General features: G+C 38.6%; 1 protein-coding gene across 4 annotated transcripts in view; it reads left to right on the forward strand.

Moving 5' to 3' along the window:
* Window positions 1-17,708, forward strand: part of VPS13A (vacuolar protein sorting 13 homolog A) — a 339,425-nt gene that overhangs the window by 152,888 nt on the left and 168,829 nt on the right. For all 4 annotated transcript variants that reach the window (XM_032790455.2, XM_032790457.2, XM_075067294.1 and 1 more), the window contains 14 exons: window positions 1,879-1,963; window positions 3,598-3,770; window positions 5,367-5,523; window positions 6,393-6,472; window positions 6,660-6,719; window positions 6,814-6,967; window positions 8,035-8,151; window positions 8,238-8,341; window positions 8,833-9,000; window positions 9,711-10,015; window positions 10,872-11,019; window positions 12,068-12,218; window positions 13,102-13,226; window positions 16,868-17,037. In XM_032790455.2, coding sequence (XP_032646346.1) covers window positions 1,879-1,963; window positions 3,598-3,770; window positions 5,367-5,523; window positions 6,393-6,472; window positions 6,660-6,719; window positions 6,814-6,967; window positions 8,035-8,151; window positions 8,238-8,341; window positions 8,833-9,000; window positions 9,711-10,015; window positions 10,872-11,019; window positions 12,068-12,218; window positions 13,102-13,226; window positions 16,868-17,037 — 1,997 coding nt within the window. The remainder of the gene's footprint in view (window positions 1-1,878; window positions 1,964-3,597; window positions 3,771-5,366; window positions 5,524-6,392; window positions 6,473-6,659; window positions 6,720-6,813; window positions 6,968-8,034; window positions 8,152-8,237; window positions 8,342-8,832; window positions 9,001-9,710; window positions 10,016-10,871; window positions 11,020-12,067; window positions 12,219-13,101; window positions 13,227-16,867; window positions 17,038-17,708) is intronic.

Raw genomic sequence — 17,708 nt, forward strand, 5'->3', positions numbered from 1 at the left:
GGCGCCACTCCAGGGGGCGACCTGCCGGCCCACCGAGTGTTGCTAGGGTAAAAGTTTCTCCGACGAACGTGCACGTGGCACGCGCACACCTAACTGGAATGGATATGAGCAACACATCTCGAAGAACAACAGTTACAAAGGTTAGTAACCGTCTTTTTTCTTGGTTTCCTGCTAATCTGAGGAAGAACTTCACCACAAACAACACATTGCAGTCGAGGACTACGTGAACCCCAAGTCCAAGCAGGAAGAATATTTCCTATTTTTCTTTTTCCTGGCTCTATTTATTCCTTCCCCAGGATCAGCGTGGTCAAATTTTCACTTCGCAAAACATTCCACTCACTCACAATTGTTGAACACCAAAGCAATTGATCTCCACTGATCAGAAAGAACATCTGTATGAAACCTTACACTCACATCAGTTATAGCATGTGGGAGTTAGAAGGTGCTGACTTGGCATGAGCACATTGGTCAGTGAAGTTTTGGTACTGTCCTCTGGTAATCTTGTGATCTGAGGGACAAAACTCATGTGTAATGGCAGCAACAGGATCTTTCTGAAGGAGAATTTTTATTTTATCAACAGTATTTTGAAGAAACAAAAAATTCTTAGTATGGCCCGTGTTTTCTCTTATTTTAATTTAATTTAAATATCTGGAAAAATCGGTAGAAATCCAAAATGAAGTGCAGCTGGTGGCAGTGCTCAGAGGCTTCTGGGGATGAGGTGGGCTCCATTACTACTTTTAGGGGCTACTTCACTTCTCCTTATGTGGCTAACAGCAGGGGCAAGAGATGTAGAGAAAGAAAAATGTAAGAGGTAGTGGCAGGTAAAAGGGGTGCTGTAGTGGGTACAAAAGGGGAAATTATGGTGAGGAGGTGAGGTGGAAGGTGAGTGGTCATGGGTACGGGAGATGGGGGAGTTAAGGGTAGGGCAGGAGAGAGCGTTAGGTGGAGGGGAGACCAGGGCAAAAGATGAGGAGTTACACAGTAGGAACAGGCAAGAAGTGTTAGGGGTAGGGGAGGAGACAGGAGCTGGGTTTGAGGGTGAGGTGCCCAGTACCCAGGAAGATTGGGGGTGCTCACCATGTGGAACTTAAGGAAGCCTTCAGCTCCCTGCAGCACTTGGTTTGTCTTGGCTGCTGGGACCCAGGTCCTGCCCATCGCGCTCCCCACAGTGCTATGCTGAAGGACTGGGGTCAGGAGGAGAGCATAAGGCTGCACACCATGAGTACTGGCCCCCTGCCAGACAGAACTCCCTATTGACTCTGGCCCTTCAGCGTGGTCCCATCTACTTCTCCTACTTCGCGTACTTCTCCAGGCTTTGTCTGGCAAGGGAAGAGGACAGCACTCTGTGCTCTTGGGCTGTGCTGAAGGGCTGGAATCAGGAGGGGGGCCCTGTCCAGTAGGGGGCTCAGTACTCCTGGTGTTCAGCCTTCCACTCCCCACTTGCAGATTCTCTGCTGACCTCCCCACCAGAGAAGGGTAACTGCCAGTTGATGGCTGCTGCAGCTGTAGCGGTGAGGGAGTGAGACAGGCAGGGAGCCTGGTCCTGGCAGCCAGGACTGCCCACACAGAGTCCCATCCACTTCCCTTGCTGGACAGAACCCTGTGCTGACCCCCGCCCTTCGTGACCTGCCAGGTCCACATGCCTCTCCCTGGAGGGCATGTCCACATTTTGAAAACTTCTGATTTAAGGTGTTATTTTTAACAGGTAATTAAAAATCATGATACAGAGACGTTTTCTTTCTCATTAATGTAAAGTCTTAAAATATATACAAATTAGTTGTCTGAAATAGCTGTAATCAGTCAAAATGGAAAGAAGAATTGAATTAAAATATTTTTAAATTAGTGTTGTTTTTTTTCCCATGTTGTCTTCTTTTTCAGATTGCAGTAACTCCTCTGCTTCCAACGCCACAAGTTTCACAAAATGTACTTCCTTTTTTGGAACTTCATTCATTAACTGAGTCAGGTAAAGATCAACTATTTTAGAACACATTTTTTTAAATAAGTATTATAATATGTCAATAAAAATTATTAAATTAAGTGCAATATTAAGAATACAAAGATGGTAAAAAGGAAACATAAAAAAATACAATATTCTAATGTGGCATTGTGGAGCAAAGTTAGTATTTTGGGGCTCAGACTCATAAGTTCATGTTAGCATAAAGATATGATCAGGCTTCTGAGTATGTACCATTTTCTTCCCCAATTGGAAGATTCAGGTGATGTGGCAAGAACTGTTGTGTTATTTAATGTTTCTCACATACTAAAAATCATAACTATTTCATTGTATGTTTACTAACAGGAATGGTGATAATTTTTTGCTGCCTGTTTCCTTTTTTATGCTTTGAATATGCTGGATGGTAGTACGTTCAAGTGTGAGAGGGTTTAATTTACCTTTTGCTTTCTTTTAAAATCTTTGTGCAAAATTTGTTTTAATGGCCAGAAAGTTTTCATGAGACTGCATAAATTAATAATTAATAACAAGTTCAAAATTTACAGTTGTTTATAGGTAGCCACTTGGAAGCTTGTGTGCAGCAGAGTTTTGGCTTTTTGAAAAGAGCATTCTTACAAAATAGCACATTTTGGGCAGGGGAAGAAGGAGATGTTCATGCAAAAAAAAAAAAAATCCAGTATTTTATGTTTTTGCTGCTGCTGAAAATACTCTTGCTTAAGGCTTCCCCATTCTAGCTCATGATTTTTTTCTGAACGATACTGCAGTGAAATAATAAGGATCAAATAGAAGATGTGCTATGAGAGACAAATCACTTTCTGAATACATATTTTTATAAGGCGGTTATAAAATCCCATTCATAGATTAAATTTTAAAAGTTTAGTTACTTAGGTTAATGTTATTTCTAGTATTAAAGACCTCCTTAAACATAAAAGATAAATATAAAAATAACATCTGACCATTTTTGCTTACTTTTACGTGTAATATATATGATTATTTAAAAAAAGATTAAAGAAAAATGTCATTCTCCTTTTTTTTTCTTTTTAATTTACACTGAGAGCTCTCAATGCAGAGTATAGTTCACTTCCACAGTTATTTGTGAGAGTTATTCACATAGCAACAACGGAGAGTAAAACATTTTTTAAAAATTACAAAAGATGAGAGAGAGACAGACAGACAGAGACCAAGGGCAGATGTATCTGTAACCACTTTTAACTAATTTTTTAAAAAAAGGACTAGATTTCAAATAGATGTATTTCTGATTTTACTTGTAATACATTGTATGTGGAGCTGTTTGATTATTTATTATTTTAATAGTTACTTGGGCATTATTTTAATTTCATTCCTGTGTTTTGCTTTATATGGTGCATTTAGACCTCCTGTCACATACATAGCTTCGTTATATATCACACATTCACTCTTTGTCAAGGAATGGCATCTCCAAAATACACTCGTTCAAAGCGCCCTTTAAAAGCTTTAACCTTACCATTGATTGTATCTAATTATTTACTAGATAATCTTACCACACTCATGTATAATTGTTTATAGATGATATTTCAAATAAATTCTGTACTATATTATTGCAAAATAAGTGTTGATATGAAATTTAAATATTCATGAAGTGATCATTAATGCAACTTTAAATTTAGAATCGGAAGAAGAATTTTATGATGCCCCCACCAGTCCTGTGGAGGAGATGCCATTTTTTGAAGCATCTTCTGGCTCTCTGTCCAGAGTTAACAGTGTCAGAAGAAAAAGGTTTCAGAAGCAAGAATCTTTGAAAAATATGACAGAATTCCAGCTAAGATTTGAAATACCTGAGGTAATGTAACTTTTTGTTTTCTCCTGAATATACTCTGGTCTGCCTGTAGCATCTCCACAGCCTGGTCCATGTATGTTGCTTATTTGAATCCACCTATGTTCAAATCCTCATTACTGCCGTTGTTGCCTCTTGCTTTGATGGCTGCAGCTCTTCTGTGGCCTCCAAGTCCCAACTGTCCAAAGTCTAACGTGCAGTATGCAGCACCCTGCCTTCTTGTCTGCATCAACAAGTACATCCCTTTACTCTATTCTCAAACACCTCAACTTCTTTCCATTAATTTAATTTTTGAGTTTACTGTTACCCTATCCTTTCTTTAAAAAACAAAGCTACTATGTTCTTGTTCCCTTTTACCTCCCAGCTTTGTCTCCCCCTCCAAACTTTCCATGGTCAGTGAGAGAGCCATGTCTGCATCTCCGTCCATCTGGAACAACCTTTCTGCCCATTAATGCTCCATCTTAGAACAGTTACCTTAAAATCTAGCAATATTCATTTTTCTAGCTATCTTTGGTTCCTCTTGGCCTCTGTTATTGGTCTCATGACTAAATATTTGGCATATTCACTGTGCAGGTTTTTTGGGGGATTTTTTTGTTGCATTATTTTTCCCTATAATTTATACCATATACTATGCACTCTCTTTTTAATTCTGTAAAGCTACCTCAGGTTAGTGCTTTTATGAAAGCACTATATGAAATAAGATTTTAAAGAGTTGTCTTATGCTCTCATGCAGAACACTTGGCTCATAAAAATCCTGAAAATAAGTATTTTTGTTTGGATTATGGTAATACCTTCAATATGGTAGGTCCTTTCCAGACGTAAGATGCACCCCCTCGCGCACAAAGTTGACAGATTTAAGAATAAGTGTGTTCTGAAAGTCTTATCCATACATAAAATCTAATACTTTCTATATTTGAAATTAGCTTATAATGGGGTTCTTAAACTATTTCATAATGTAGATTATGTTGATAGAGGAGTTCCTTTCCCATTCATTGGCTTTAGTACTTGAGGAGAGCTCCTGTTTCCTCTACTTCATGTGTAGGGAAAGCCTCTAATAAAGACAGACAGATTTGGTCTCCTTGTTTCTACTGTTCTCTTTGAAGTGAAGAACCTGAAGACCTGTAGAAGCAGCTGGAAACAAGGAATGCCTGTGCCATGAGACCACCCTCGTTCTCCATTGAACACAGCTGTGTGACTAGTTCAGGACTGCACTCTTAAATGATGTTTGGACAGAGGGACAGATCCTCAGCCAATGTAATTCAGCATAGTTCATTTGAAATCAATAGAGCTATACTAGATTACATGAGCTGAGAATCTGGCTCTGAATGAGATTAACTTCCCTGAACTGTTTATGGAGCTGCTTTTTAGAATGAAGTTTTATTTTGTACACATTCTTGTTTTGCTGTTTTTGTTTTTTATAGAAATAGCAACATCTAGTGTTAGCAGTTTTAATACTGAATGGATATTCTTCAGAATATTTTCAAGGAACATTTTCTGTCTAAAATTATATTTGAATTGGATAGTCATTGAATACAAACTCTGATGAAACTATAGTTTGTGTGTCACCGTTATCACATGCCTTATTATGTTGTTTTTTCCCAGGTCTTAATTCAGTTGTGTCGTCTTGCTGATGATACTGAAAAGCCTGTGCTGCAGCTAGAAGTTGTAGGATTAGGCACTGAACTTAAACTCAGAACATTTGATATGGCTGCAAATGCTTTTCTTAGAGAAGTCTGTTTACTGTGTCCAGAGTATATGGGTAAGAATATACATGATCCTCTAAAATTGATTAGCAAACCTACAATAATACAGTGAAGAGTTGTTCCAGGAAGTCTGTTGGGCTCCCTTATGTCAGCTAAAGTTGCAGGATCCATCCCTCAAAAATTAAAACTTATTTAAATAAGAGTGGGAGAGAGAAACCAATTATTCATGGACAGTATTTCTTTAATTTTAACCCTTTTGATACCAGGAAAAGTACATCATCCATAAAATCCCCTGTTCTTGGGCCAAATGGGACATGTCATCACTTCCATGAACGCTTTTTTTTTTTTTTTTATTACAATCATCCTGTCCCAAAAGACACATGATTGTAAGCGCCATGGGAATCACCTGTGTATCTCCAACAATTGGATTTTATTTCATAGATGAGACTGTACCAGCATGCACTCTGGTTGCCTTGGGGTGTGTGTGTAATATTTTAGGTTTTCATTTCAAAAAAAATATTTTTGCCCTAATGATTGCAAAGGAAATCTCACAAATCATGAACCAGTATACTGCTGTGTTCTTGAAATTGCCTCCTGAATAAAATCCAGCTTGGAGCTGTATACTGCTTTGGTTCATTGCAGTGGGGAGCTAACTCTGCTGCGCAATGATCGCAATCCAAATGTCAACATTAACTGTTTTGCTGCTGATCATTTTATCAGAAACATTCAGTTTTTCTGTGGTTGTGGATAAGTCTCTCCTGATCCTACGCTACAGTGACAGTAATAGTCTGCTTTATAATCTCGTATGCATTTACATAACTGATTATAAACCACTTGTCTAGTAAGTTTTAATTATTTGCATTTTCTTGAAAAAAAAAAAAAAAAGTGTAAACCAAGCTATTTTAACATTAATTTTTTGATAAAGATGATAAAGACAAACCTGTTTACATCGTTACAACTTTGGATAATACAGAGGATGATCTTCTTACCCTGGAATATATAAAGGTAAGAAACAATAAAGCTACCTTTAGAAATGTGATTTCCTTAACCTTTCTGGTGACTTTCTTTAAAATTCAGTTTGTGTATATGGTACCTAAAAATTCAAATGCATGGAGCTGTAGTACGTTTTGCAGTAAACTTTCTGTATGAAGTTTGCAGATCTTTATTTTAATTATTTTTTCTGGGGCAATAGGCTGATATTAATGGACCAGAGTTGAAAACTGCTTACAAGAATGTTCTGCAGCTGTTAAAGGTACGACTATCGTTTGTTTTGAAGTTTGTGTGTTATTCTTATTTTGGAAAAACCTTTTTAGAAAATGTTCTTGCTAAAATACCCTTTTTTGTAGGTGAATTTCTCATCTCTGGATGTTCATTTGCATAATGAAGCACTTCTGAATGCCATAAATTACCTAAATAATCTTCTACCAAAACAAGAGACTAAAATAACAGAAGTAGTAGTCCAGGAAAAAGAAGAGAAAAAGGATGTTTTCAGGAAATTAAGTAAGTTGTTTTTTTTCTTGGTTCCCCCTGCTTCCTTTTTCTTTGCCCTTCATCCCCAAGTCCCTACCACGTGACAGTGTCCTTAGTTTCATAAGTAGGGAGAAGTTCTTGATGACAGAAGTTCTTGATAACTGTTGGACGATGAAGAAGTAGAGAGCCCTTCAGGCTGTTATATGACTGAAAATGAAGGAAAGGAAGAATAACCATTGAAATCAAACTTTTTTCACTCCACTGGTCTCTAGCACTTATGAAAAAGAGTAGGAGAAGAGCGGAAATGGATTGTGTTCAGGCCGAATGCTGTGTAAGAATGATAACTATTAGTTTTATGCATCTTTGTGGGTCTAGGCACTCAATACCAGGGATATACTAGGGGCCTCAACCTGTTCTTTCTTACTGCGTCAGTGGTTAGTACAGACACTCTCATTCAACCTTCTGAGAGTTGTTGGGCATAGGCTAATTAATGTCAGTTTGGTCCAATATGTAAATTGGAACCTGTCTGGCTGTTGGTTGTTCTGCACCTGTTGTGCAGTTTAATTGGATCCCTGTTCCGGTTTGATTTATGCCCACCTGTTCAAACCTGCAACTGTGTATCGGATCCCTAATGCTGGATGTTGTGTGCAGATTTTAAATGCTGACCATGGACTAGTATCCCGTTGTACATGCACTTAATGGATTGTGGTGTGATTTGAGGCTTCCCTATATACACTACAGATTCCTGGGTGCCATTTCTGCCCTTGGGGCCATTGGTAGTTGGTATAATGCTCTAAGTTATGCCAGGGCATTGGCCAGGTACAGAGTAGGCTACGGTTAAGAGGAGCACAAAGGCCACTTTTCACACCCATTTTCGTCACCTCTTAGAATTGCATTTGGCTTTCCTCTTGGAGCTGCACTTTGTTCCCTCTGTACTAGAAAAGGATCAATGTGTGTTTTGTTTATTTTTTAAAAATTAAAGATATAAACTGAGCCTACAACTAAACTTGAATGGGTAATGTGTCTATCATCACTAAGATCTAGGAATTAGCATAATACAAACAATAATATTAGTGTTGGTTTCAATTCTCTCACAGCATCAAAAAAATCCAAGTATGAGGATGTCATAGACCTTCGTGTCTGTGCAGATTTATCCTGTTTGCGGGTTTTTATTAGAGAACAAAAACGCAGAATATCTGAAATTCACATAGAAGGTAAGAGTGAAAGTTTGAACATGTAATTACAAAAGACTAACAGATATCAGTTAATTATTTTACGTGACCTTTTGGGTTTTTTTAAGGTCTTGATTGCCAAGTGATCATGAGGAAAGCAGCAACTGAAATGTTTGCAAAATTAAAGAACATAATTATTATGGATTCTGATGAGATGGCATGGTATAAAAAGGTATGAATTCTCATATGTCATTGATTTCTGCTGCCTGGTGGACAGACACTAATTAGGCTTAATTATTGGAGTCTACCATCTAACAGTATTTTCTCTATTGCTCTGTGTGGGTGCTGGAATCATTGTTTCCACTAAGAGATATGTGTCTGATTGCCCAAGAACCTAAATGTCAGTCCCCCTACAACTCTGTGACTGCTGTATTTAAAAAAACAGCTTTCTGTGACTCTTACACTAAACTGTCCTTTATGGCTTCTTACTATACTGCTTTCAGTGAGCTGATTTACACCTGCTGAGATTATAGTCCAAAACTTAAAATTCTCCCACGGATTTTCAAACTCATTATTTGTAAAATTCTTCAAGATCCATAGATAAAAGGCAGCCTAGAAGTATGAAGTATTACTTATTTTTGTAATAGGCTGTAGTGAAATTATTTTAATAGTGAACTTTTTCCTTGTTATGTTTGAATTAATTACTCTTTTTTCTGTTTTAAGGCTCTTTATATCACAGGAAAAGAAGTCTTCAGTTTTAAAATGGTGTCGTACGTGGATGCTACAGATGGTGCTGCCTATACGAATATGAATATTGTGGACAGCCAGATTTATTTAACTGTTGGTTGCATTCAAGTAGTTTTTGTCAACAAGTTTGTTTCAACTATTTTAGTAAGTCAGATCTTTGTCTTGCCTCCCCCTCCCACCCCAGGTTCTTTTAGATATGTAGGTAGATGTGTCCAACTAGAAGTGGAAGAGGCACATGCAAGATGATATGTATTTATAAGAGCTCTCTTATTTTTATACAAGCTTCTGGTTATTACTGGGAAATTGAAAGAGTTTTCTTCCAAAATTACAAAATTCTAACTCCTCCCCATTCGCATGCTGGAACTGAAAAGCTAAAACTACAGTGCTTCTATACATCTGCAATTATTATTATTCATTACTCTCTTGCTTCTTTTTATGGTACATGCCCAGATTTTAAACTAACACACACAGTATGCTGTCACATGACAATGGAGTATAAAACAATCAGAATGAATGCTTCTTTCATACAATTTACCAAAGCCAACGAGTATGCACAAACTTGGAGTAGGTTACATGTAATTCCTCAGAATCATGATGGAAGGTCTTTAGCGTTGGGACTGCATCTTTAATATACAGTATAGAAATAATTGTATACATATATTTCACTTCTAGTCAAATTATTTTATAAAAGAATCTCTATAGGCAAATTAGGTGAGTGTGTAATATTGCCAGCAATTAAGATACATAATATAGCATTTGGAATGGAATTTTAAGGTATGATTAATTATTAATAAATGTAATATTCCCATGATTAATAGCATCAGATGTACTGACAGTTTCTAATTATTTTCTAGGCTTTTATAAATAACTTCCAAGCTGCTAAGGAAGCTATTACTGAAGCAACTGTTCAAGCAGCAGAGAAAGCAGCTACAGGTGTAAAAGAATTGGCACAACGGAGTTTCCGAATGGCACTGGATATTAATATTAAAGCACCTGTAATCATAGTGCCACAGTCAGCAGACTCTACTAATGTCCTTGTTGCTGATTTCGGTCTAATTACCGTAAAGAATCAGTTCTCTGTTAAAACAAAGGCACAGTGTAGCCTTCCACCTGTTATTGACTCTATGACAGTGAAGCTGAGTGAACTAAAACTATACAGGTAACCTAATATGTATGTATGGTTTTTTTAAAGTCAATTTCATTCTCCTGAAATACCTCATAGTGACAATTCTGCAAAGCAAAGTGCTTTTATCTAAAGAACAGGTTTATGCTTATCACTTACATAGCATCATTAATGTACATGACACTCTACAAATAAATCACAAACAGAAATGTTTGTGAGAAAATAATTAAGGTGGTTGTTTAAGGAAAATATCCACCTACACCTGCAGTTCTCAGCAGCCACATGCGACCCAGTTAGCACACAGATGTGTCCTAGCTCAGCTGTGTGCTCAAAGCTGGCCTGTGTTGTGGAGTCCAGGTTCCCGGTTGCCTGGTGTGGTGGGGTGCAGGCTGCCCCACCGCCCAGCGTGGCAGGGTTGGGGTCTGGTTGGGGCTGCTGGCCTGCCCTTCGGGGTCGGAGGTCCGAGGAAGCCATGAGATAGGCGTCCGGGATGTGTTGGGTCACCCTCGCATGGCAAGGGTCCAAAGCGGGCAGCCTACCAGCCCCACGCAGCAGGGGTCGGGGTCTGGGCTGCCACTACCCTGCCACTCAGCTCCTGCAGCCCAGGTAGCATGTTGTGGGCCGCATATGCAGCCCACAATGATAGATAAGTTGAGAACCACTGACCTACACAAACCCTTCAATAGAAGGAAATATCCAGTTAGGGTATCCTTGTTTAGCATACCTTAATCCTCACACAGAATTCACTGCTTACAGGGACAGGTTCTATTCCTCTATATATAGAAACTATTCAAAAGGGTAAGGCAAATGTAAAAATGTTTCATAGCTGTGTTCTTCAAATTATGAAGTGGAGGATATTGAGTTATGAACATAATTTTATTTCTGTCCACAGAGCACATTTTGAGAGAGATTCATTACAAAGTGAAATACAGCTGTTGCAGCCACTAAATTTGGAAGTTATTGTTGAACGTAATTTAGCTGCTGCCTGGTATAGTGAAGTGCCTGATATTAAAATACTTGGACGACTTAAGCCTATGAATGTAAGTGTCCCGTACTGGCAATGACTCAAAAATATTTGTGGGAAGCTAATGAATTTTACTGACCACAAACGCAAAACTTCTTGACCTGGTTTCAGAGATGCGTAGGTGAAGTGGATTTTCATTGATAGGGGCTGAAAAAGGGGGGGGCCGGGGTGATAAGTGAGAGCTTACAATGGCTTTTTCTAGCACTGGACTAGGGTAATGTGAAATGCAGGCAGACATTATTTCTCCTTTATTGTTGTAATAATGTAGCTCACTCCTGATATCCTTGATTTACCTATGTGTTGGGTATTTTGTACACCCTTTTAGGTATAGTTTGAAACAAGTTCATGTATTCTTTTTCAGAACCTATTCATGTGGGTTTGAACCTATATTAATTAAAAATCAGGATCGAAAAAATGTGTGTTTTCCACAGCGTACTGTCATTAAGACTATATGGGAAAGGTTTGTGTTCTACATTTGTACAAATACATTGGTTTGCCAAGCTTGGAAACGAGACTAATGACTTCATGTTGGAAAGTATTATGTGACCACCCCCATGTGACAACTTTCAACAAATATGATTCACGCTCTAAATGCATCTGCTAACAGGTGTATACACACGTACAGCCAAATAGTTCATACCCAGTTACTTATGTTTTAATTAAAAGTTTGCATAGCTGAACTAAATAATATGTGAACCACTGCTGGTGTGCATATACAGGCTGAATTCTAGCCAAAGCTAATTTTAAGTACATAGAAGGCTTTATACAAATGTTGTTCATGGTTCTAGTCTTCTGAGCAAAGACAAATGTGCTAATTTGTGTTGTTGAGATATAGCAACATAAAGAATCGTTACCAACTAATAAATAAATCTCCTACTTTGTTAGTACATACTTTTCTTTTGAGAACAAATTTTGGAGAGGAGAATGTTTGAGAAATGGACTGCAAGGAAGTGAGAAACTTTGCCTTTTAGTTGCCATATGTTTTTTTAAAAATGAGTGATAGTGATATATTCGAAATAAGGTTTGTTCTTCAAAGTTAGCCTTTTTTTAAAATTATTTTTAAGCTGATTCTCAGTCAGGAAGACTTAACCACTATATTGAGGACATTGAATGAAAATTTAGGGGACAGTTCTGGTGCTCCACCTCCCTTACCAAAACCTAAAGATACAAGTGACACCTGCAGCGATGCCCTCAGTACTTCCCAGCGTTCTGCAGGTATGTTATTTAAACTTAAGCAACAATCTAGAAGCATTATATGCTATTATCAGGTTCACTCTTCCAGTGGATTTACAAGGATGTCTCCTTTAGCTGTGTTTAAATTGTATGTTTGTATACCATGGCCTTGTTTAAAGTTTTTTATCTGGATATATTAAGAATGAATTAAAATGGATGTAGGGTTAGAAAAAAGACAAATAACCTTCTGTGGTAGATCTTGTGACATTAGAGTGTTTTACTATAAAAGTTATATAGTGTCCAGTTGTATTGACATTTTAAGAATCTGCATAAGACATTCAATTATCTGTCAGGATCGGTACTGTTTATGGAGAGTACTTTGCTTTTTGGTATCAGTTATTTCCCTCTATTTATGATGATCTTTTCTTTCTGTTACTACGTTAAAACTGTTTATCCCTCAGAATCACAGTATAGCAGGATCACTGTGCAATACAGTGTATGGACACGCAATAATAAAGTCATTCTCCGGAAAAACATACAGTCTAAATAAGTAGGACAGACAAAAGCACAAAGTAAAAAAGATAGGCTCTGTTAATTACCCTCATCTAGCACCCCCTCTTCCCCACCCATATATGAGATTATATAAACCTCCTGATGCATGGCACGTAATCCTAAATAGTTTTAACAGGAATTAAACTTGTGTTTTTCTTGTTGTGGAATTATGATAGTTAGAATGATCTTTTTATGTAATTTTTAGTTTAAAATAAGACTTTGTCATACAGAAGAATGGATTTAGTAAAGTCAGATTATTTTTGGGGTGAAGTGAGGAGGATGTAGTCATACAAGGAGTGCTATGCATTAAGGAATGTGTAATTTTCTGTTTTGCTGTCAGTTTTAGTGCTAATGCGTCTTTCATTTTTAAAAGGAATAACTATGGTAACAACTGCTGTGGTGGAATTGCGTTCACCTGTTAAAGTTAAAACAACTCTAAAACTGGACTTTCTATTCGACTCCCTCACGTTGGTATTGTATAGTCCAGATTCTAAACAGGTAAACATAACTTCATGTTATCAAAGAAAACAAATCTGTAATCTTACTGAAAATGCTGGCAGCTCTGAACAGGAATATGTTGTAAATTAGATGATATTACACAGGAATAGCTCAAGGGCAGTAGTTATGAACTGTAGTCACAGATTTAGTATGTGTGCCATGTGATTATCTTCAACCAGCTACATCACTTCACGATACTACAGAAAACGGAATAGGGAAACTCAGTAGCTCTGAATATTGTTGTGTGATTTGACTCTCATTTTCCAGGAAATTTAAGCTTGGATAAAACAAAGTATGAAACTACAGATGGATTTGCTTTGTTTTTGATTAAATTGTGGAGGTGGGTTGAAAATTGGGGTTGTAATATGAAGCTAGCTTCAATCTTAATGTGGATTCAAAATCATCATACTTGTCATCTAATCTCCACTTAGAAGGTTTAAACTGAGTGTGTTTTCCTGGGAGTTTCTGCTTACATTTTGTCATGAGTTTAACTCTTGATAAGTTAACCAGTCCTGTCCCTATCCTTTTAGAACAGAGGTTCTCAAACTGTGGTCCGTGGACCACCGTGGTCCGCGAGCTCCATTCAGGTGGTCCGCAGATAGCTCCCTCTAAGGTGTGCACCTGGGCGGCCGCATATGAGAGAATGAAGGGCCACCCACCTAATTAGTGGAGCTATGACTCCACTAATTAGATGCTTGGACCCTGGAGAAGACTCACATGTAAGGTGAGGTGATGGCCTTGGAGGGATTAGGTGGTAGGTGGGAGGGGACAGTGAGGTGAGAAGAGGAGATGGGGGGAATTTGGGACATGCAAGGCTGCGGTTGCCAGAGAAAGAGGCAACTTTCCCCAGCTCCATGGCCGCTGCTGGCAGGGAGATACCCCCCCTTCTTCCCAGCCCCAACTTGGGGGCTGTTGTGGCGGGGGAGAGAGGGAGAGACCATCCCCCTCCTTGGGGGCTGCCGCAGCAGGGCGGAGAGGGCACATCCATCGCATTAGAAAAGTAAGACTACTGATATTAAAATATGACTTGTATGCTTTTATTTGTAGAAAAAAAAGTTTATTATTATTAAGGGTTTTTTATATAGCGGTTTTATTTAGAGTGCTTTACAATAGTTATCTAATGGTACAAACAACATTTGGAAAGATCATTAAGTGGTCTGCTGAAACCCGCAGCAACTTTCAAGTGGTCCACGAAGGTCCACGGGAGAAAAAAGGTTTGAGAACCGCTGTTTTTACAACATAGTCATGTGCCTTAACCAACATCAGAGAAATTTGCACGTTAGTCTCTGTCATTAGACAATAGAGGCTCTGGTTTTACCAGGTTTCATACTTCAGAAACTTGGGTTAGCAATTTTGATAACTGTTGCAGACTATCCTTCTAACACTACCTAGGTTGCTACTGGGAACAGTACTAAACGGTAGCATAGGAGAATTATAGAAGATTAGGATTGGAAGAGACCTCAGGAGGTCATCTAGTCCAACCCTTTGCTCAAAGCAGGTCCAACACCAACTAAATCATCCCAGCCAGGGCTTTGTCAAGTTTGACCCTAAAAACCTCTAAGGATGGAGATACCACCTCACTAGGTAACCCATTCCAGTGCTTCACCACCCTCATAGTGAAATAGTTTTTCCTAGTATCCAACCTAGACCTCCCCCACTGCAACCTGAGACCTTTGCTCTTTGTTCTGTCATCTGCCACCACTAAGAACATCCTCTTTGGAATACCCCTTCAGGTAGTTGAAGGTTGCTATCAAATCCCCCCCACTCTTCGGCAGACTAAACAATCCGAGTTCCCTCAGCTTCTCCTTGTCATTCATGTGCCCCAGCCCCCTAGTCATTTTTGTTGCCCTCCATTGGACTCTCTCCAAGTTCTCCACTTCCTGTCTGTAGTGGGGGGCCCAAAACTGGATGTAGTACTCCAGATGTGGCCTTATCAGTGCTGAATAGAAGGGAATAATCACTTCCCTCAGTCTGCTGGCAATGCTGCTACTAAAACAGCCTTCTTGGCAACAAGGGCACACTGCTGACTCTCATCCATCTTCTCATCCACTGTAATCCCCAGGTCCTTTTCTGCAGAACTGCTCCTTAGCCAGTCAGTCCCCAACCTATAGTGGTGCGTGGGATTCTTCTGTCCTAAGTGCAGGATTCTGCACTTGTCCTTGTTGAACCTCATCAGATTTCTTTTGGCCCAATCCTCCAATTTGTCTAGGTCACTCTGGACCCTATCTCTACCCTCTAGTGTATCTACCTTTACCCCCAGCTTGGTGTCATTTGCAAACTTGCTGAGAGTGCAATCCATCCCATCATTTAGATTATTAATAAAGATGTTGAGCAAAACGGACCCCAAGTCCTACCCCTTGATACCGGCTGCCAACTAGACATTGAGCTGTTGATCACTACCCATTGAGCCCGACAATCTAGCAGGCTTTCTATCTACCCTATAGTCCATTCATCCAATCCATACTTTATTAACTTGCTGGTAAGAATACTGTGGGAGACCATATCAAAAGCTTTGCTAAAGTCAATATATATCATGTCCACCACTTTCCCCATATCCAGAGAGCCACTTGTCTCATCATAGAAGGCAATCAGGTTGGTCAGGCAAGACTTGCTCCAGTGGGAGTCCCCAGTGGGATGAGAGCTGGAAAACCTGGTTCCTGCATCTTTCTCCATGCAGTCCATGGTGTTGTTTGGAAAGGCAAAGTGGCTGGATTGCGCTGCACTCCAGCTGTGTCCAATGTGTGGTCTATAGAAGACTGTTTCCAGCTGGTGCAAATTAGAGCAGCCCCTAACCCTCAGCTGCTCTATTCTGAGCTTAGCCAGAGGCTCAAGGAGCTTTAACTAGTTGTTGATTCTCAGACCACAGCTACACTGCGGGATAACTATAGGACCATAGCTATAAGAGCATAACCCCAAGGGGTAGACATGGTCTGCGCAATAGAAGTGATTTTTCCTTTGCTGTAGGAACTCCACCTTCCCGAGTAGCCATAGCTGTGTAGATGGAAGCATTCTTCCATTGACTTAGCTATGTCTATTTTGGGAGTTGAGTCAGCATAGCTATGGTCAGGGATGTGAATTTTTCACAACCCTGAGTGCCACAGCTATGTTGACCTAAATTGTAAGTGTAGGCCAGGCCTCAGCTTCTCCTCTTCTTCCTACCCTCTTGGTGGCTGTGTGGAAATGAAAAGGTAAAAGTTTTATTTTAAAAAAAAATGCACTCTAGTCAAAATTAATAAAATGAGTTTAAATTTGTTTTAAGTTTTAAAATAATAAGAAACTTTCAGTAACTGATTACTTGAAACCTAGTCAAAGTGATGCTTTAAAAAAATCTGCTTTTTTGTGTAAATTGGCATGCCCTTCTGTCAGCGGTGCACATCAGTGGCACCTGCTTATTGTAATGCACTAATGGTAATACTTAGCCTTAGTGGAGCTATCTCTGTATATCTAATTGATTTAATGGTAGTACAGTGTTTTGATTTAACAATACATTTCCTTTTTTAATCTTACATTTAATATGATTATAATTAAAACCTTTGCTAGTCAGATTGAGTCAAACCATGCTTCAAGTATAATAGTTGTGAACAAATCTAGAAAAATGCTTTCTCTTTTTTATTTTAAGTTATGTTTCCTTTTTAAAACAGGTTTCTGCTTTGGATCAGAGAGATGATCTTTTGAAACTTGCAGAGTTTAAATTGGTCTTGATATCAGCTGCTGTCAAAATGTTATCAGATGGTTCAATGAATGCTTCAGTCAAGTTAGCAAACTGCACATTAGATGATAAACGACTGACAGTCCAAAAGACAACTCCAAGGTGTTAATTTTGCATAAAAGATTAAATTGTTGTTCTTCAGTGGTTGTTGACTAGTCCTGGGGTTGCTAACACTACCTACAAGTTGCTATTTGAGTTTAAATTACCTGTCTTACAAATACAGTTTGGAAAGTAACTAAAATCTGTGTGTATGCACAGATTGGGTTATATATTCTGCATGCTACTTGCTCTTTCTTACAGATATTACTTGGGGCCTATTGATATTGGTGGGATAATACTAATAGTATTCAAGTTGGAAAAACTGTTGTCTTTTACAAGATAATAGATAAGATATACGGAGAGAATTATGCCTATATCTGTCAGTAGGAAATTTTTTTTTTCAGTGCAGCAGTAAAAAATATATATATAGCTATATATCACTTAAGTGAACATTAAAATGCAGCTGAAAGAGGACATACTCAGTAATTCATTTTCAGGTTTCATATGGTTTCTCTGGTGTCTTGATTATTATATTTTTGGATACTATTAAAAGGTTTTGAAACATGAAACACTTCATTTAAAATTGTCACAGTGAAACTCCTTAAGATTTATACATTAGCACAGTTTTAATATTGGTCATTAGCACAGTTTTAATATTTCAGGTGTAACCTTGATGTGCAAGTGTTTACCTTTTCAAGTAATTGGTCTGTTAGGCATCCATCACTATAGCATGA

This window comes from Chelonoidis abingdonii, chromosome 6 (genome assembly GCF_003597395.2).
Source record: "Chelonoidis abingdonii isolate Lonesome George chromosome 6, CheloAbing_2.0, whole genome shotgun sequence".
Classification (NCBI taxonomy): Eukaryota; Metazoa; Chordata; order Testudines; family Testudinidae; genus Chelonoidis; species Chelonoidis abingdonii.